At 39.0% G+C, this 21,123-nt stretch overlaps 1 protein-coding gene across 1 annotated transcript in view; it reads right to left on the bottom strand.

Moving 5' to 3' along the window:
• Window positions 1-2,864: 2,864 nt before the first annotated feature.
• Window positions 2,865-21,123, bottom strand: part of Tmem65 (transmembrane protein 65) — a 37,319-nt gene continuing 19,060 nt past the window's right edge. Inside the window, exons 3-8 of the mRNA XM_050145149.1 lie at window positions 17,435-17,479; window positions 14,240-14,307; window positions 9,955-10,009; window positions 9,239-9,281; window positions 7,438-7,543; window positions 2,865-5,681 (exon numbers count right to left, since the gene is read on the bottom strand). Coding sequence (XP_050001106.1) covers window positions 5,580-5,681; window positions 7,438-7,543; window positions 9,239-9,281; window positions 9,955-10,009; window positions 14,240-14,307; window positions 17,435-17,479 — 419 coding nt within the window. The 3' untranslated portion in view covers window positions 2,865-5,579. The remainder of the gene's footprint in view (window positions 5,682-7,437; window positions 7,544-9,238; window positions 9,282-9,954; window positions 10,010-14,239; window positions 14,308-17,434; window positions 17,480-21,123) is intronic.

Raw genomic sequence — 21,123 nt, 5'->3', positions numbered from 1 at the left:
GGCGGGGGGGGGGGGGGGGGGGGGGGGGGGGTACACGATGCAGTTCCTTGTTTTCTTGTTGACTCTCAGGCTCTGAAGGTGGCCCGTATTCTTGGATCATGGCCCCTTTCCTCCATCCTCAAGGTCAGTAACAGTGACGGGGTCTTCTGTGCTGCAGATCACTCTTTTTCTACAGCTTCTCTTTCACTTCAACACTGGATAATGAAGCCACGTTCCTAATCCCACAGGCAAAACCATGTTATATAACACATCCCCAAATTCCAGGGGTTAAAATGTAGAATCCCGAGCATGTGTGCAGAAAGGGGTGGGGCATAAACTTCCTTGCACCTTTGGTTTCCCCCTCAACCAATTTCCAATCATCACCTTCAGAGCCCTCCTCCCAACAGCTCCGCCACCCTAATCTGTTACGTGAAGCCTTCTGCTTTGTTTTCCTTTCTATCCTACACAACCCCCTTTTCCCAGGGTTCTCAAGGGCAAACTACAGCTTGAGACCCCCTGGTGTCTCTGCCCGAAGCTCTCTTGGTTTCTGTTCTTTTGCAGTCAGCTTTTAAAACTCCAGAGTCCAAACTACCAAGGAGAACTGGAAGCCTCCAAGCTGAAGGCAACCATAGAAGCAAGCCACCTCAGCCCTGGACATCTCTCATCTTTGAGTCTTCCCTGTGCTGGTTTCTTCAAGTAGATGAGCCCTAGCCTTTAGCCAGCTTTAGCTGGACGGTCACAGTGGATTTTTGCTGGGTGATGACCATTGCTAGAACTAGTTACCACTGTATCCCCACCCCAGCCCTTCTCTGCCTGCAAGGAATCTGTTAGTGCACGCTGGGTGTTTTGGACCAGGTGTTTTTCATGTGTAGGTTATCTGATACCAAGGAGCCACACAGAACAGGATGATGCTGTTCCCGATAAACAAGGCCACTACTCAGAAACCTGAGCCTTGTCTCAGGTGAATGTCTTCACAGAAGGGACAGGTGAGACAGAATATGTGGTAGCCACAGAGGCAGATTTCAACAGACAGCTAACTGTCCAGACATTCACCTAGTGAGACAAAGAGGGAAACATACACAGGGCACCTCAAGATGAAATATTATTTCATGTGGTTGAGATGTAGCACCAGTTTCCAGAAATGTAGTACATTCTTTTCTGCACAGACAGACATCTGTACTGGGCATGCTCACTTCCTCCAGTCGTCCCTGGAAACCCCATTTATGATCACTGGCATTTTCTGATCCTGTGCTTGTTTCATTTATTAACCAAAAGATTTAAAAAAAAAAAAAACTAAGTGTGTCTTTATTTTTATGTTCTCTTCCCCACCTTTGCTCCCTGAAGATTAAGCTTCACGAAGTCAGAGACACCAAGCCCAGTGCGGTGGTACAGGCCTGTAATTCTAGCACTCAGAAGCAGAGATGGGAGAGTTGCCCAAGTTTGATATCAGCAGGGTGAGACCTTGTGTGAAGAAAACAAAAGGAAAAAAAACAAAAACAAAAACAAAACTATCCCCTAAACAAACAATAGTCATTGGTGCTTTGGAAAGTCCCTAGCCCACCGTATGTAACCAAATACACAGAATTTACCAAGTACACCTTGAGGTTTCAAATAAGAATTGCTGGGTTACATATGAGAAACGGATTTTAAAAAGATCTTTGTTAAAAGTTAACTCATAGTTCAAGCATATGACGCCCCTATTGCATAGAACCTAAGAGCACTTGCTGTATACATGGACGTAACTAACTCAAGTCCACTGGCAAGTAGCGGTATGCCTTCACCACGCCTCGGTTTCCTCGGTTTAAAGCAGGGGGCCGCACCAACAGCGGTGTGGTACTAACTGTGGTGGTGGTGGTGTAAACACTGCAGTGTGAACACGGCAGCATACAGCAACAAGGCTGATAAAAGGGGGAGGGGACAGAGTTGTTACCATCATCCTTCTTATCATTTCCAAATAACGCATGACAAGAATGAGAAGCCACTTTCTAAGTCCACACAATCTTCCATTGTGCTTGTTAGCTGCTGGGAAAGGGACAGTTTCCTCTAGGAGTGACTACAGCCAGGCCCCGATAAGTCACCTACACTAAGCGGAAGCCACACAGCCAATATTTGGCAGCGCAGCTTGGCCCTGGCGGGGCTGGGACTCAAAGCTGGGTAGAAAAAGAGCCTAGAAAGAGTTTGCATGGAGACTGTGAAGATGACAAAATGCACTGGATGAAATCTGCAAAGAACTAATAAATAAAATTGAAAACCTTTCTGCTGCTTTCACAGTGTCCTCCTGCCTGGAGAAAAGGCATAGCGTGACCTGAGCACGGCTGAGCTGTCTGCATGGCTCAGGCTGTAAGAACCTGGCCCTCTGATTTAGCAGCCATTCACGGCTGTTTTATGGGATCATTCTTCTCTCATACTCCACAGGATTCAATGTCAATGGGGACTTTAAGGGTGTGTGTGTTTGCGTATGCTCGCACATGTGTGTATGTTGTGTAGGTGTGTATATGTGTGTGCATGTAACGGGGTGTGTGTGTGTGTATTTGTGTGTGTGTGTGTAAAACTGCTCCAAGTAGTGTCTTCGTGTGTCTGTCACCTCATAACAAACCTGCATTTATTAATCCTGTTTCCTTCAGTGATAGAATAGCCCAGGCCCTCTGAGATCAAGAAAACCAAATTTTAAAATCAAAACCACAGGGGGCTGGAGAGATGGCTCAGTGGTTAAGAGCATTGCCTGCTCTTCCAAAGGTCCTGAGTTCAATTCCCGGCAACCACATGGTGGCTCACAACCATCTGTAATGAGGTCTGATACCTTCTTCTGGGCTGCAGACATACAAACAGACAGACTATTGTATACATAATAAATAAATAAATTAAAAAAAAAACCACATTCCAAATGTCTTAAAAGATATTTTTTGTTCAATTCTTTCGTAAAAACATTGGTCACTATTTAACATACAGAGGCAACAAAATGCACCCAGTTTACATGCATCGACAAGTCAGTAAGTTATAATACAGGAACAACACAGATTCTGAACGAACAGTCCTACAGCTCACGAGACAGTTCGCCGGAGCTGCGGTGCTGACAGAGCAGCCGCTAGGAGACAGGGCGGTCCAGTTTCAGCTGATGCCGGTTCTCTGTGGTGAAAACACTACGCAAGGCTCTCACGGAGTCACTGATTTAAAGGCAGCCATCTTCAGAAACCACACTGTGCAGAGGACCACGTGAGGTCGGAGCGAGAGCTTGAGGAAACGACGCCTCTGGATTTTGTTTGTCTGCTTTTGAAAACTAAGTATTTTAATGATTCAACACATTTTACTGATTAAATATGATTCGATTTTTTTTTACTGAAAATCTGAATGTCTTTCAATGTGAAAGTTACATCTTTCATGTTTTGACAACTCAGATAACTGAAGATTTAACAAAACCGGCATAATTCTGTTCACAGAAATTCTGGTAGTGAGGGCTGGAATATTTTTAAGAGAAAGAAAAAGGAAATGAACAATCAAATTCCTTTCTGAACTCCAAGAGAGGTTTCTGTAAATGGGATTTAATAAGAAGAAAAGTTAAGCACCACAATACAGCACTAAGAAAACAAAAACAGGAAAGCTACCGATACACAGAGGAGAGACACGAGCACTCGCAGTTCACACAGAAAACGCAACACGCATTCTAATCTGTCTATACGAAGGATGGATACAAGCACTCACAGTTCACACAGAAAATGAAATAAGTGTTATAATCCATTGACCTAGACTCCTCTTCCTGGTGCCCGTGGGTGATACGTGAAGAAGATACAAGAGGCAGACCTGTCTGAGATGGCAAGTCGTGTCATTCCAATCTGATCAAAGGAGAGTGCTACTTGGGTGTACGAGAATTTGATGGTTTTTATACTGTCTGTTTGTCCTTGAAAGTCTATGATAAATGCACAGCACTAAATCATCCCAAGTGTGGCAGAGACAATGTGTTACACGTATGAGACGGTATTGACGTGTACGAGACAGCACGTGACGTGTACGAGACGGTACGTGATATGTTTTCTTATGGAAAAGAAATCTTTAAGAAGAGCTCACAGTAATTATGTGCAAACAAAACTCCAAAGTAAGATTTAAAAGGCATAGTCATGCTGTTTGTCTTTTTCATCTAGTTAGCAAACGTGAATAACTTGAATTCCCCCAAAGAATAAATTCTAACTTCGGTTTCTCTCTTCCCTATGTTCAAATATTCTGTCACATGTAACTTTTTAGCATGTGTAGATCACATGGGGAAAAAAACCTCAGGGGTTCAAAAATTAAAACTTAGGATTCCCACATGATTTAGGTCAGACATACAAGCTCAGACTCAGCAGTTTTCACCAGCCATGTGCCATCATCACCACAGAAGAAAAATCTCCAAAACTGGGGGAAAGGCTCTCGCCTCATGACATGATTGACGAGGTTATAGGGCAAAATATGAAACACATGTTATTTCTAAAAACTTCATTCAGAGGGGGGAAAAAATCACAAAGCGAGAGCTAATGAGATTAGGATTCTGAGCAAGGAATAATTAGACTCATCCCATTCTGATGAGACAATAACACTTTAGGAGGGAAATCCTTCCAAAGAAGCAGAACTGGTCATGGACCTTCCAAACACCTGAACCCTGCCGCTTCCTCCATAAACCTCCTTAAAGTCTCCATTTCCTATTTCCCTTACAAAGAAAGGGAAATTAGCATAGTTCTCAAATGTCATCTTAAAATCTTTAGATTTTAAAAAATCTAATTTCTTAATCCCTATTTTAAAGACGGTAAGCACTGAAGCACCGTCTTTCCCTCCCAAACCAAAACTCACTGAGCGATTATTCAAGGTTGGGAAATCAAAGGTAAAAAGTCGACTAAAAATAAGTACACTAGTTAGCATGTATGGTGTGTGTAAAAGGAAGGCCAAAACACTTGTTAGCATGTATGGTGTGTGTAAAAGGAAGGCCAGAGAGTCAATCTTTCCGATTGGCCTCTGGCCCTTAAGACAATGTGGTTCAAAATTAAAAGAACTGGATATACTTAAAACACCTAAAGTCTGTATTCACTTTGAACAGATGCGAAAGCTTCAGAAATGAGTGAAAGTACATGATTGTTAATGTTTACTGTGAAACAGCACAGAAGTGACGCCTCCAGGCAGGGAGTCAAAATTTAACTGATGTTAAACATCTTACATAATTTGGAGAAACCCTAGCTTTGGATTATAATCATCAAGAAAAAAAAACATAAATAGGTATTTCCATGCATGTACATGTTACATAACAAATAAGCAAATCCCAAGTCAGTACAGTACAGTATCAATGACTAAAAGTTAAATAATATGTTGATACATAGAGAGAAGGAAAAAGATAACATGTTGACTGCCATTGATGAAAAGCATCTCAGCGATTTACATAAAATGATATACTAAATGGTTTTTTAAAAGATATCTTAAGAAGACCAAGCCACAATAAGTTAGTGTTTCCACAATACATGCTGAAGTACTTGATCCCGAGCCTATGCACTGTCACTGTCCTCGTCACTAAATGCCGTGACAGTATTTGTTAATGACTGAGGTACATTAGTTTACATCTTTTTATAGGGATTCTAAGGTGATTAATTTGTCGTTTCCAGTTTTTCGTCTTCTTCGCCTCCTCCAAAGAAAAACAAAGGGAACATTCCTAGAATGCAGCCAATAGTCACCCCAACAGCCTTGCCCTAAGGAAACAGAAGAGAGTATTTCTTAAAGTTACCGTGTCCACAAAAGAGGTCCCCTTGCATAAACACTGACGACAACAGTCAACTGCCACACACTGAAACTGCCACCACAACTGGGTTCCTGTCGATGATAGAAACCTAAGTACTAAATAAACTACCAAACTCTCAACAGGCCATTTTAAAGTTCAGAGGAATAAGGGAAAAACTTATCATGAACATGACATTACAGAAATGTCCAAGTAGAAAACATTATTTTAATAGTTTGTGTATTTTAATGTCACAAGACCAGAACACAGGACAGTGTATTTGGATTTGATATCCTTGTATACAGTCCTTCAGCACTTAATCCCATGAATGCTTAGCTACATGAAGATACAACCACTACAGAAACAATGTTGCACTCTGTCTCACTGCAATCTACACTGTGAAACCTACCTTGTGAAAGTTTAAAATTCTCACTTCTATAAATGAGTCTAAACTTTGCATTTCTATGATGACTATCAAATTTAGATGCTTTAAAATTAAGTTTTCTTTTTAAATAAAAAAAATCTGTTTATTTTCAAGGCAGGGTTTCTCTGTGTAACCCTAGCTGTAAGTTTTCTTTTAAAAAATATTATTTGTGTGCATGTATATGTCTTTAAGAAGACACTGGATACCCTGGAACTAGAGTTACAGGAAGCTGTGGGCCCTGAGCGCTTGGATCCTTAAGAGGAGTATGCACTCCTAACTTCTGAGCTATCTCTCGGGCTCCTCAACTAAGTTTTCTTCTTTCATAAGATCATTCATTGAGATTCTGTTGTGTATTAAACTCTCTGTGCTGGGTAATCCCGAGACAGGGACCAATCACACAGAGTTGGTCTCTCCTCCTGGAGCTCTACGTATGAACACAGAGAGACAAAACAAGCCCCATCTGGCACTACAGAAGCTGTACAAACTGCATGATCTGCAGTGGGAAATGCGGAGGGAAATGTTCTGGATAGCGTCATGGAGTACCAGTAACAACTTTCAAGGAAGACATCAACGTTCTGACAACAGCGTATACAACACCCTTTCAATCTGTTACTACGGCAGCTTGTTGTTTGCTGTAGTGGTGGTGGTACACCCATGTTTATATTAATTATTAAATCTGCCAATCTCATTATGTAACTATTTTAAAAGGTACTACAGTTTCAGAGATATAACAAGAAGAAATTTGCTCTGTCCAGAACCTAGTAAAGTCAGTCCTCAATTCTTATTTTGATCTCATATTTTGATCATTTATATTTCAACAGAGACGATTCATTTTGGCTCCCGATTGCCCTAGGTTGTGACCTCTGCTAAGAGACCCCCAACTGCCTGCCAATTCTGTTAAAATAACTTTCACTATCACCCAGGGTGACCAAGGGTCCCCCTCTTGCTCCCTTTAAAAATGCTAGAGCAGGGTGATGCTTGCCTCCATTAATATTTCAATCCACTGCTATTTGATCGTTCCTCCCCTACCGGTCCACAGAAAGGCTCAGGAATGAACACCAAGGAACGACTTCAGTACAATGGGGATCAGCTCCATCATTGAATAATCAATGAAGAACAGAACCTTTGGGTGTTCAAGTCCTTAATTAATCAAGCTGGAATACATGAAAATAAAGGGATATCACACTATTTTTCTGAGAACGGCCTAGGCCTGGCTAACTTTTCCTAGCAACTCCATTCAAATCAGTTATAGTCTAGAACTGCCACGCTAACCACCAGATCCAGGCCCATGGGCCACATCACTTACCAGATGTGTGCTAACACGCGTCTGCCACATGTCAACTTGCTTTGGTGTGAGATCAGGAATTGATAGGCCTAACCTGGAAGCCAAGGCCTCAACATAACCTGCAAGGCTTCAAGAGAACAAAAGAATGAGAGAGTTTTAAGAGACATGCAAACGCCTTCATACAGTAAAAACAAATCTCTACAAAGAGAAGCGGGAGTTTCGCCCGTGTTCATCAATCCAGACAAAGCACAAAAATTTTACAGCTTCTATTTTTATTCTATATAGATAACCCAGTTTTAAGATACTTTCCAACTCACATTTCATACACAGTGACTCAGAGCATTTATTCCTTATCATTATCTTTAAGAGGCCAATCAAGGCATATAATTTTTTATAAATAATTAAAATTGCCGCACTTACTTCAAACTCTAAGCAAATTACTTGAACATATGATTTAATCTGGTAACTATGATCAGAAAGCAACAGTTTTTAAAATTCTCCAGACTAATAACACACTTAAGAATGACAGCCTAGAACTTTTAGCCTAATCGGGGAGTCTAAGTTACCACCACTGTTGGGTATAATTCTTGTACTGTCAGAAGAAAACAGCTTGCCAGTTACATACACTGACAACCAGAAGATACATTCCGGCTTCAGATATCAAGTGTTTTGAAAGTATGCATCAAAGAACACATAAAATGTGATATTTGTGAAAGACACTGAAAATAGAAGAGAGGAAACAGTTCTCAAGCGTAAAAGTGCTTATAAAAATGTTCACACCCAATCTAAAGCTAAGTGGCTTGAAAATCTATTAGTTGGTTCTAATACAACAGAAAGCAACACAGAAGCGGCAATGTTGTCAATATTAAGCTTGAAGTTTGAAAATGGAATATCAAGGACACTGCACCAAGATAAGATTTATGTCAAAAATTCTTAAACTATAAAATCCCAATCATGGCCCTAAAGAAAAAAAAACTTATAATTAGCTTTGGCCCCAAACTCAAGTATAGATGCCTAATATTGAGGGACAGAGCACCTATAAAACTGTCACTGCCTACTGTGAGCCAAACCCAAATCTCAAAATATACCACATGAGTAGCCAAGAAAGGAAAACAATGTCAACGACAGAGCAAGAGAGAGATGTTTGTGCTAATATTTAATGCCAACTTCTCAGCTTTCCCAAGCCCAGGAAGCAGCCCAGGCCATCTGCCACCTGGAAGAAAGTGAGGAATAGGGCTTTTCGGAGCAGCCATCCTCCGCTGTGTTATCATTCTGCCAGATGAAAGGGGAAAATGGCCAGGTAAACATAAGCTTTGGAGGCTGAGGTGTGGCTCAGTGGTAGGGCACATCCTTAGCATGAATAAAACCCTATGATCAACCCCTTAACATCAGTGGGAGAGAGGGAGGGAGGGAGAAGAAAGGTAGGGAGAACGTTGGACATTATTTCCTTTGTAGGTCAGTATCCTCTAATTTCTTTATCTTTGAGATTTTTGCAAGTATAAGGAAGTGGGGTAAATGACAGAGGTTTACTTTTAATTCTCTGTTCCATCCTGCTTATATTTTTATCATTTTAGGATATAACAAAGTGGCATGGTTCTATCCATTCTCAGAACCACTAATCCAGTTTGACTCATTGTCAACAACTATATTTGATTTCCACCACATATTTAGTATTACTAATTTAGAAACATTAAACTTATATGTTTAGTTTTAGAATCCAAAGGAAAATAATTATCCTTTTAAAGGGCTTATTAATTAGAGGAGAATAAAGACAAGAACATGTAAGTATGTAGCTGCAGAAACAAATTATGAGTGGACTTACCCAAGTCCAGCTAAATCTGAAACAAGATTTCCCAAAGCAGCAGCTGGAAATTTGAAACACACACAATGAATCGTCAAAACAAAGCCGGCAGAGGTCACAGTATTATATCACGTGAGAAACACTGAGCTTTGGCTGCTGGGGTCACCGTATTTCTCTGCTGTAACAGCTCTGTTAGAAGCAGCTCAGGGATAGCTCTAGGTGCCAAGAGATTAAAGAGAGCATGATCCTAAAATTAGAATATCGTACCTCCACTAATAGAGTGTCTGCAGAGTACAGGAGAAATCTTCTATTTTTACTTCAATATTAAAATTTCATAGTTGTGTCTTTAGTGTGGTATTTGTCTCGGGGAATTTAGATATTGGAAGCTCAGGAGCAAAGCTACATAAGCAACTCCAAGTACAAGAAAGTAAAGGAAGGAAAAACGCTTCAAGTAAACGTTCAATGGTAAGACTGAATTCTGAGAAAAACTTGCCTTCACACAGACAATTCAGTGAAGCAGTGTTAGCCACTACCTAACACAAACTAGTTACAATTCTCAGGAGAAACCTGCTATCTACAGAAAACTGGAACCAGAAGATTAGGGTTAGAGATATCTAAACAAATCAACACCTCAATGAGCAAAGCATTTCAAATGAATTGTCTTCTAAACCCAACTTGCTGACATTTCTAAACAACATGCAGACAGCAGAATTTTAACATTTGTTATTATTATATACCTGCCATTGTTGAAATTCCCAAAATAATTCCAATAGACAATTCGATCTGGGTTCCCTGAAGAGTAATTGGAAAAGAAGTTAAAGCTGGCATGGCTATCAAAGAATATCAATGTGCTAATAAAAACAGACTATGTAGTAATATCCACATGCTGTTATAACATAATTACACACAAAAATACCCATAAATGTGCACAATATATGAAGTGATGGTAATTCATGAAGAAATAACCACTAACATTTCATCCAGTAAAACTGATCCTCCCTCAAAATAAATAGCAACACACGTAATAATTCTTCACTAAGAATCTCATTTCTATGTTCTTAATTCTGCTTTTCTATCACAGAGAAATGTGCTTTAAAACTCCTTAAGCAAAAAGACTGACCCATAGATGCTAAATTCTGAAATATATTGTGCTGTTATTTACTCTATCAAGATTTGAAAGACGGAATGATCTTCTAGGAAAACTGCCATTAGTAAGACTTTCCTCACAGCCTTTAGTTCCCTAACCATTGGGCAGTCCCGCTAGAATTCCCGTGTTCAAGTCGAACAACACTCAGTCCGACACCTGCAGGAAGAATGAGGCCCACAGCATCCCACTGGACTGATTTATTATAGGGCGTCAAAGGGTCCCACATTTATCCTTCCCCTTGGGGAAAGAAGGGGGCTCACGTTTCCGGCCCACTCTACAGGAGGAGCTGAAGTGGCAGGATGCAGGGACTCCCCTGGGCTGTCTGTCACACAGAGGAGGAGGCCCTAAGTCTACTTTGCTAATCCAGCTCCAATCCTTCACGAAGGTAAACTTAAGTTTGCAAGAGCTCCCTAGAAGACTAGCATTCAAAATTAGAAAGAAAGAAAGAAAGAAAGAAAGAAAGAAAGAAAGAAAGAAAGAAAGAAAGAAAGAAAGAAAGAAAGAAAAAGAAATTCAACTCTTAACACTAAGGAAAACAAGAGTATCTAACGTGTTACGTGAATGTCCCACTGCTCGGTCTGTAAAACACTTTCCTCAATTCTCCTGTCCCTCTGCCTTCAGCTCTGCCCCTTGAAGATGTAACTCTTGTTGAATATGACCAAACAGCCTGATACACCACTCTCTGAAGGAGCTAAAATAGCAGATTTCTGAGGAAGACGAAAGGGACGTGAAAGGACAGCCCAAACAGGAGAAATTAACAAAGATACAGATCTCTGTTGTGTAAGTAAGTCCATCTTACATAAATGCCAAGACGGCAGAGCACCTACAGCGGCGCTGTGCACAGGCCACACAGCAAACAATAAATGTGACAGCAATGAATCATTGTCAATGACCCAAGAAGAACCTCTTTAAAAATATGCGTCGGAAAAACTATTTGTGTGAGCTGAAGATGTAGCTCTCTGAGTAGAGGGGATCCGCTAGCATGCGCAGGTTCTGAGCTGGAGCCCCATCACCGCCCACACAGAGAAGGAAGTATCTGTGTGCTTTATCATTTGGTAAAATTTGGGGTGCTTAAAGGTTCTTCTAAGAGAACAAATTCAAAGACAATCCCACACTTCTTTACTTTCCTCTGTATTTAAAAAAAGAAAAATTGTTTTAATAGATGAGATGGGAATTACAAATAAATCTAACACTTCATTTATCACTTTAATTACACTTAGGATTAATCTATTCTAAAACTTTCTATCTTAAGTGAATTGTAAAAAAAAAAAAAAAACAAAAAGCAATTCCCCAAATGACTAACATATAAATTATAAAAAGCAATTTAGTAATATAAAATTAAACTATATAACCTAAGGCTGAGTATTACTTGCCCTATTCTAACTGATTATACAGAAACTCGTTCTCATGATCACCAAGTAGCAGCCAGGAGTGTACATCTAAAAGGAAGGGGGAAGTAAGTTTATAGCATGACAGGGCAGAAGACTCAACTTTGCCCTGTCTGAAAAGCTCACACCAGCTCCACAATGTGAAAAGATCATCTGTGCTTTAAAACATGGAAAAGAGTGAAGACAAGCAGGAAAAAACACATTGCTAGGGCAGTCAAGACTACTTGTTCCCTTCTCGGAGATTCTGCCATTGTATTATTTATCTATTCTAATGTCTGGGGTCAAATAAAAACTGGAAAAGGTCAGCTCTCTGAAACAGCCTTCAACTACGGAAACAGACAGAACCATCTCTTTTCATCTGGTGTTGAAGTCAGTGATTTAAAATATCTATTCTGTAAAAACTTTACCCAAGGGAGTGCATCCTCGAAGATGGATTTCAATGTTACACAGGTTATTGGTAATTTGGAGGTAAGACCTCAGGTCTGGAAAAACACTCTGAGTACTAAGGATGAGGCACAGGCCTGCAGGACACAACATGACAAAGAGGAGGTGTCTGGAGTCTCTGACGTGCTCTGCTGGGTTTGGTCCAGTCCGGATTTCGATGCTCCGTCTGCACACAGACACCCGCTCTATGGCATTTTATAAGAGGACCGGTCTGATTGGAGCTCTCGGAAGCTATTAGCGTCCATACACCTCCCTCTCTTGACTGTGCCCAAAGTGAACCACTCCACAACCGCCAACAGCAAGGGCAGTTTTCAGCACCTGCGCCTTTAAGCTGTGTCTTATTAAGGAAGTTTACTAAAATGGTGGCTGGAGCACTAACAGGTTGAGCGAAATAATGGGAGCGTGAAATATTTAGCACAGCAGTGCTCTCCATCAGAAAACCTGAGCAGGGCACACAGTCGACTAAGGTTTAGAAACAGCATAAAGGAGCTTTTATTACAAGTAGGTATGCTTTCATTAATAACAGTAATTTAGCCAACTCAATGTTAGTTGAGTTTTAATTACTTAAATACTCTTCAGACTTTTTTTTATATACGCAGATCACTTTTATTCTTATATGTATACTAGGAAAGCATCATAATCCTAAAAAATTTATTGTTATATATATATTATTATATATCATTATTCTAGAATTACATTTTAGGGACACTTACTTAATGTGCATCAGCCTTGAGAAGTCTGGACTTGCCACAGCATGCGAACAAAAAACCCTACAGAGGTGCTTGTGACCCCAAGCTGTACACAGGCCAGGGTCACACTGCTGACAGTGGCCCCCGAACCCCTCTTAAATCAGGGAGCAGCTGGACCCTCTTCATCTGGATGTAAGGCTAGACAGGCCCTGCAGCAACCAAGCTATCTCAAATGAACTGACTTTCGAGACTCTAAAACACACCTGCCGTCTATCAAATGACTATGTAAATTACTTTTTAAAATCTCTATTTTATACCTAAATCTACTTACGTTCATTCATAGCACAGATAAATTCTAAAACTCCAAAAGTAAACGCTTCCATCTCCCTCCCTTCCCACCATCCCCTACCTCTCTTCCTCTACCTTTCTGAGTAGTTTCTTCAACAATAGTTAATAGAAAAATTTTAAAGTAAGGTAGATTCTAATTCAGAGAAGCATTTTCTCTTTCAAATGAATCTAAATATATATATAAATAAATATATACATATATACGTACATACATACATACACCCTTTGGACCCTCAAACTGGTACCCAGAAAAAAATAAGTAATTATACTTTTTCCTCTTTCAAGGATTTAGGTAACCTTCAGTCTATTTACTGCTGATATCCAAGAAAGATGACCGCATAAAGCATTCTAAAGGCATGTTTAAAAGTTAGTAATTGCCTTGACTGAACTATGAGAAAATCATTCTTTATATAAAACAGTAAATAAACTCTGGGAAAGTCTTAAAATAGCTGTGTTTTAATCACTAATTTGTTGGGGAATTGTACCAAATATTGGTGTCCACTAAAAGAGATGACATTAATATAAGAAAGGCAAACCAGGCATTCCTGAGATTGCAATGGTCACAGCAGAGGCAAACTCTTTAAAATACTACATAATACAGCAAAGGCAGAGGATGTTGTTAAATGAATCTTAAGGCATCGTTGGGTTAAATGTTGAGACCAAAGCCTTGTCTATGCCCCAAAACACCTACCAACATATTGTAGAATGAGAAAATTGGACAAGGAACTAATCAAAGCTATATGTGATAACAAGTACCAGTATAACTAAATAAACCAGAGATTTTTACATACATTTGCTCCTTAATAAAAAATGTCAGAACAGAATTATATACAACATAAGCAATTGTCTACATGCTTTGCTAAAAGTTCTATGATTAATATACGATACTTTAAAAATTGAATTTGTTCACTGTTAATTAACTTAATTGGTATAATATATAAATTATTAAGAATATGTAAAACACACTAATTTACTAAATCAAAACAGAAGCGGTAAGAAGACTTACCGCAACAATCATAATTGCATTATCCAAAAAGCCAAACCCTATGAAAGGTATCGCATTGTGGAAGAATACTGAAAAACATCAAAACACAAAAAAATATATTTTAAAATTTTGATAACTTTTAGAATGACCAAAACAGGCTGTGTAATTAAAGCTTCTAAACAGATTTAATAACAATCACAGATCCTGCTGCTGGTGTAAGTTTACTTACAGAAGCTAAACTGAAAGACAAAACACAAACATGTAACACAGAAGAACAATTCAGGCCTTTATGTTTTCTTACCAGCAATGCATTTACATACAGTTCACGGACAGTAAATTCTTAGCACATGATGGCCCCACTTAACCTGACTCACATCAGCCTACTTCTATCTTGTGTCTATCACAACAGTACTAATCTCTGTAGCTATAATAATAATTTTTAAAAATGTCCATATTCAAATTCCAGGAAAGTTATTTGATTGCTTTTACTTCCTAGTCAACTTTTTTGTTTGCTTGGTTTTTTTGTTTTGTTTTGTTTTGTTTTTTTTGAGATAGGGTTTTGCTGTGTACCTTTGGAATCTGTTCTGGAACTAGCTCTGTAGACCAGACTGGCCTCGAACTCACAGAGATCCGCCTGCCTCTGCCTCCCGAGTGCTGGGATTAAAGGCGTGTGCCACCACCACCACTCAGTTCCTAGTCAACTTTTTAAAGAGATTTTAGGAAATGGTGATTACCTTCATCTGACACCTGTGGACAGGCAGTCCTTAGCATCTCGGAACCCACCAAAATTTCAGTGCTACTGAAAACTGCAAGAATTGGTATTTGCTCCACATCAAGCTGTGCCTTGAAGGCCTCTTCCTACCAAAGACACCTCTCACCTCATCTATCTGGCACATAACCTGAAACCTGGATTATTAAAAGTCAAAGAAGGAAAACTGTGGGTTTGTTTTTTTTATAATCTAGCTTCATTTTTCTAATTTGTATCCTCAGCATACTGTACAATGCTGAGTACAGAGCAGATGCTCAAAAGGAATTAAGTTGAGGATACTAACCTGGAAAAGAAGCTAATTCTATATTTAGACTAGTGGAGGCATACTGTGAAACAGATTAAGGCTGGGAACAGGAAAAAACTATTTTATTTGATCATTACAACTTCTAAGGCACAGCCAACATCAGCTCAACTGACAACTTCCTCAACAAATTGAGGAGTCAAGGAAACTGAGAAAAAAATTGATTTTTATACTATATTTAAAAACAGTGCTCCCTTAAGACAGTTGGTTATATTTGTTAGTGACTTCAGATTCTTTTTTTTTCTTTTAGTGCAATTAAATATACACTGTAACTGAAATATAGTCCAGAAGTTATGAAAATATGATATTCTATGGTATGACTTCTGTACCATCAGGGAAAACTAGTAGGCAGTAATTCAAAAAAATTAACACTTCTATCCACAACGTCTATCAAAGAAATACCATCTTCAGCATAATAATAGACACCACCGTGTATGGATTATTACATATATTGATACTGTACACAGCATGCAACAGATATAACCAGTTATTTCAGGTCTCTGCCTGTTACAGTAACAATGCTCATGACGAAGAGCGGAATATCCCGTTGTGCTTGTTACTATGAAAATTATCAAGATGGTAAAAGCCAAACATCATATCATACTCATGAGATGGGGCTCAACTCCAGACCTCAGCCTTCTTTCTCTCACTTTCCACCCTATGTCCGTTGGGCACCTACTGACATTCAACTTGTTACAGTAAGCAGCTTCCAAAACACACACACAACCCTACCTTCCAGCTACAACATAAACTTAATGGGCAAAAAAGTACGCTGGAAATTTTGAAGTCACCCAAAGAAGCCCACACAGTGAAGGGAAACCTGTCCTAGACACAGCCCTCTCCGTGGTTTCTGAAACACAAATATGGCAAACAACCAAGAAATCAGCTGAGATTACTTAGTATTCGAACAAATACCTTAAAATAAGGTGCAGATGGCATCAAGATTGCACTAAGAGTTTATCCTGGTAGAAGCCTAGTCAGTGAAGCTAAGGCATACTGCCATACTAATCAACTAATCAACTATGGAATAGGTCTTTATGTGTAATATATTAATCCGTTTGCCATATAAATAAAAAACTACTTTTAATTCAAAGGAGGAAAATAAAATTTCTCAAAAAAAAATTATGCACTGGGCACCCTGCTGGGAACTCGAGAGACAAAGCCATGAAACTTGGTTTCCACATCTCAGAGGCTTTAGACATAGAAGCCTAACCACATACACAGTTAATTTCAACATCACCTACAAAATAATGATAATAGTACTGTATGTAGTATCAGTACCGAGTTAGGAATCTGGGCTGGGAGAATCAGGAATGATTACCTGGGAAGGGAGATCTTAAAAAATTCTTAAATTGTTTTGGTGTTTGAGGAAAAGATACTAATTCCTAACATAAATTACATTCTACCTATGAGAGGAAAAAAAAGGAACGATCATTAGTTTTTTTTCCTAGTCATTTGAATTTGCCTTCCAGTGAAGAATGCTCTCCTACTAATTTGCTATTTCTTCAATTCCCTGTGGCAAACACTATTCTATAGCTAGGCAGCTGTTAGCAAATCACATTTAATATTTAATTGCCTACTTAATTACCACCTACTCAAATTCACCACCACACTTTAAATGATTCTTCCACTGTCTTCTAATAAGACCCTAAACTGTTTTACACCACTCCCATATTAACCTGCAATACTCATTCTTATCATAACAGGAAAGAAAGACGGTAGAGCTCCACAGTGAGGTTTCTTCCTCCTCAAACGAACTCACTTACTTTCTTACAGATACAAACACTACCCAGAAACACTTTCTGCATCAGTTAGCCTGAATCTAAAATTAAGATCTGCAGTTATCTAATTTAAATTTGGCCTAGGAAGTAAACAAAAATACACATTTTCCTGCAAATTAATAAAACTTCTAACAATTTTCCTCTTATTACTAGATGACAAGAACATTTAAAAATATTAATTATCCCATAATGTTGTGATATATCTTCAACCAGGTTTAGAAAGTACTCCTATATGAAAAAAAAAAAAAGGACAATCCAGTCTATCAGAGAAGTTTAATTCACTGATTTTTGTGCCATTCTAAGAAACAGTTCCTTCAGGTTCAAAACAGAGATGCATGCCAATTTAACAATTATAGAGCCATTACCATATCTCAGCTGTCCTGGAGTGGGTGGTTGAGCTTCCAATTTCTCTAAAGGAGAAGAAACGGTATGGAGCAAGAGTTAGTTACTAGTGTACAGCAACAGACTTACGAAAAACAAAGATATATTTGGGTTAGTAGATCCAAATATCCACTTTAAAGAATATTGGTTTGGAGTGAACTACAGGAGTAGGTGCTAAGCAGTTTCAGCCGCACGCCATGGGTCACACGCAGGGGCCACATGCCGTGGGTAGGTAACACACAGGGGCCACACGGTGTGAGTCACGCGCAGGGGCCACACGCAGGTGTCACACGCGGGGGGCTCTCTTTTATTTAGGTCATGGCATCACATGCAGGAAACCCGTTTGCATCTATTACAATAGAATCACATTCCAGAAATAATACTTGTCTTTAAATGGAAACTCTGGATGACTTAAATATATACAAACCAATACTGACAGCAGAAAAAAAGACACTCTGATATATTTATATTAGTTGTTTATTTATTTAGAGACAGGCTCTTATTATACAATCCTAGTTGGCCTCGAATCCCCAGTCTTCCTGCCTCCATATTCCAAGTGCTGAAATACCAGCCCTGTGCTACCACAGCCACTTGGAAATTACATCTTAAAAATGTCATTACAACACTGGTTTTACTAGCTTGTACAATGTCCATTTAACAATACACTGAAATTTGAATTTTTTAAAACTATACTACTAGAATACATAGTCTATACACTAAAACAACCAAAAAGGTATAGTTACTATTTAATATAACAAGTCATAATATATTATTTATAATGTATGGCAGGCACTTGATCTTTAGTCAAAAAGCCAAGAGGCAATATGTAATACATGAGAAAGTTTTTCCGAGTATCAACAAAAGTATCATGTCTCGTTACATTTAGAAGAATTTAGGCAAATCTAGGATAATAATTTAAATCAATTTAGAATTATTACAAAATGACAATAAGCTGGTTCCTCAATCAGAACATCTCAGCATCTGTGACGGTAGGAAAGGTCAACACTTTGCCTTCTCTTTCCTCCCCCAGCCAAGTAGAATGAGTTGGTAGCACAGAGGAGAACCTGTATAGGTTTGTTTCCCAGAGGGCTCCTAGGTTGAAAGCTCAGTTTGAGTGCAGCAAATTCAGAGGAGGGACTCTGGGAAGTGACTGGGTCACTGGGGCTCTGGCTTCATCAACAATTCATCCTTTACAAAGTCGTGAAACTGCGGCATTGTTGGGAGGTGCTGGAAAGTAGGGTGTGGGTCCTAACCGAAAGATACACCTGGAAAGATGCACCTTTGTGCCCAGCACCTTCCGTAACAAGGACAGTAAGCCTCCATCTGAGCCTGCACTGCTGTAGAAACCCTATAACCTAACCAGAGTATTTGCTTCAATCCTAGGATACTCACACTACACACATACAAACACACACCACACCACATAAACGGACATTCATGTACACATGCATGCACATACATACCACACACATACATATCCACATACACACATACATATCCACACCAAATCACATACACCACACAACATATACACACCATACGCATACCACAGATACAGACACATACACACATATATATGATGTGGGAGTCCCCTCTGTATGCTGTGAATACCATTGGTTAATAAAGAATCTGTCTTGGGCCTGAGCAGAGCAGAATAGAGGTAGGTGGAGAACACTAAACTGAATGCTGGAAGAAAGGAGGTGGAGTCAGAGACACCATGTAGCCCCGCTGGGAAGAGACGTGCCAGAACCTTGCCAGTAAACGACAGCAACATGTAATACACAGATTAATAGAAATGGGTTAAATTAAGATGTAAGAGCTAGCCAATAAGAAGCTAGAGCTAATTGGCCAAGCAGTTATTTAATTAATACAGTTTCTGTGTGGTTATCTCGAGTCTGAGCAGCCATGAACAAGCAAGTGGTCTCCTACAACACACATGCACACATATACCACACGCACCACACACACACACAGGAGTCTGGGGTCAGACCGATCATACTATGCCAACATTAGTCTTGGACATGTGGTCACTCAACATATGTAGAATATTTTCTCTTATTGGTAAGACAGTTTTTCTCTTCCTTGGCTTTATATAATGACACTTACGTGTTTTACAGAATTATATGTGTGACTTCTAGTATTTAAGATGACACTAATATTTCTAATATCGCTTTTGCACTTGAAATCATTATTAATTGCTGAATCTATAAGGTGTCATGATCACCAAGAAAGGGGCTCGAGACCAACAAAAGAAGAGCGGTTGAGTAAAGCCAGGTTTCTCAATTATTTTTGCTGTGTCTTTTATGAGATCACATTTTTCCCTAGTGAAGAAAAATCAATTTTATTTATGAAACCATCAAGCCCTTACCCTACTTGAAGAAACAATTTTCTGACAGGCACATTCCCAAAACAATTTATTTCAATGGCAAAAGACTATATGCCTTACTACTGCTTTCAGAGACTAATAAGTCATATGAATATGTATTCACAGCAAAGTTATTAATAAAATAAACTACACAAAAACAAGCATAGTGAATATATGGTTATCCAGAGAAGAGAAAATAGCATTTGTTTATAGCTGATCTTCCTTTGTCAAAATGATTCTTACAACAAAATTCACTAATTTTTTAATCTGGGATTTTCAGTCAGCTAACTTAGACAAATGTACAGCAGATCAATTCCTTATTGGATACTTTAACTAGTTGTTGGTGTTTTTAACTTAGGATTTATACCTAAATCTTTCGTATTCTTCAGAAAAGTCATATTAAGTGGTGCTTCCTTGTGGTGTTATTGAATCCAAAGTAAAATCAAGACAAAAATTTAAAGACGGCTCTAAAGCTATAAAATGTCTCCCAGGAAAAGTATGGCCGGTGAACCCCACCCTGCTGCTTTTCCACCGTTTCTTGGGAAGGAGGTCTCGTTTCCCTGACAAGGCTCACTGAAACCGGTGGTCCTCCAGCCTCAGACACTCAAGGGCCACAGCTACAGGTGCACACTGAGCCCAGCTTGCATTCTAGGTCAAACTTGATGAAAATATTTTATTGTTTTGAGATTTAGATAAAATGTAATTAAGAAATTTTTAAAAATTTCAAGCTCCAGAGCTGAAGATATGGCTCAGAGGTTAAGAGCAGTAACTGATCTTCCAGAGGTCCTGAGTTCAATTCTCAGCAACCACATGGTGGCTCACAGCCATCTGAAATGAGATCTGGTGCTCTCTTCTAGCTGTAGGCATACAAGCAAGCAAAACACTGTATACATAACAAATAAATAAATCTGTTTAAAAAAAATTTTCCAGCTCCAACTGTCAACTTCCTTTAAATGATAAGACTCTAGACAAGAATAACAATAAACCTGAATTTATTGTAAGATAAGATTTAACCTATATCTCTCCTTTAACACACTTTCCTTTAAAGATAATTTTATCAATATTAATAAAATTTTATGGAATTTTTAGAATAAGCTATGCTTGTTGGTATACTTCTTTTCTAATTGTTCTGAAGACATATTTTCAAATTGAACCAAAAGACTGTAATAAGAGCAATATAAGTGAGAAAGCTACAATTTCCGTGTTTTAGTTTCTACCATTGAATTATAAAATGTGTTTACAGCAACTGGCTCTGGAAAGCAGAAATGTAGACCCACGGCATACAATAACCTTTAATATCTTATTAAA

Source organism: Alexandromys fortis, unplaced genomic scaffold (genome assembly GCF_014885135.2).
Source record: "Alexandromys fortis isolate MF-2015 unplaced genomic scaffold, M_Fortis_MF-2015_v1.1 scaffold_2_1_26212458, whole genome shotgun sequence".
NCBI classification, from domain to species: Eukaryota; Metazoa; Chordata; class Mammalia; order Rodentia; family Cricetidae; genus Alexandromys; species Alexandromys fortis.
Note: the sequence above shows the minus strand (reverse complement) of the source record. Positions and strands in the feature narration are given on the sequence as shown.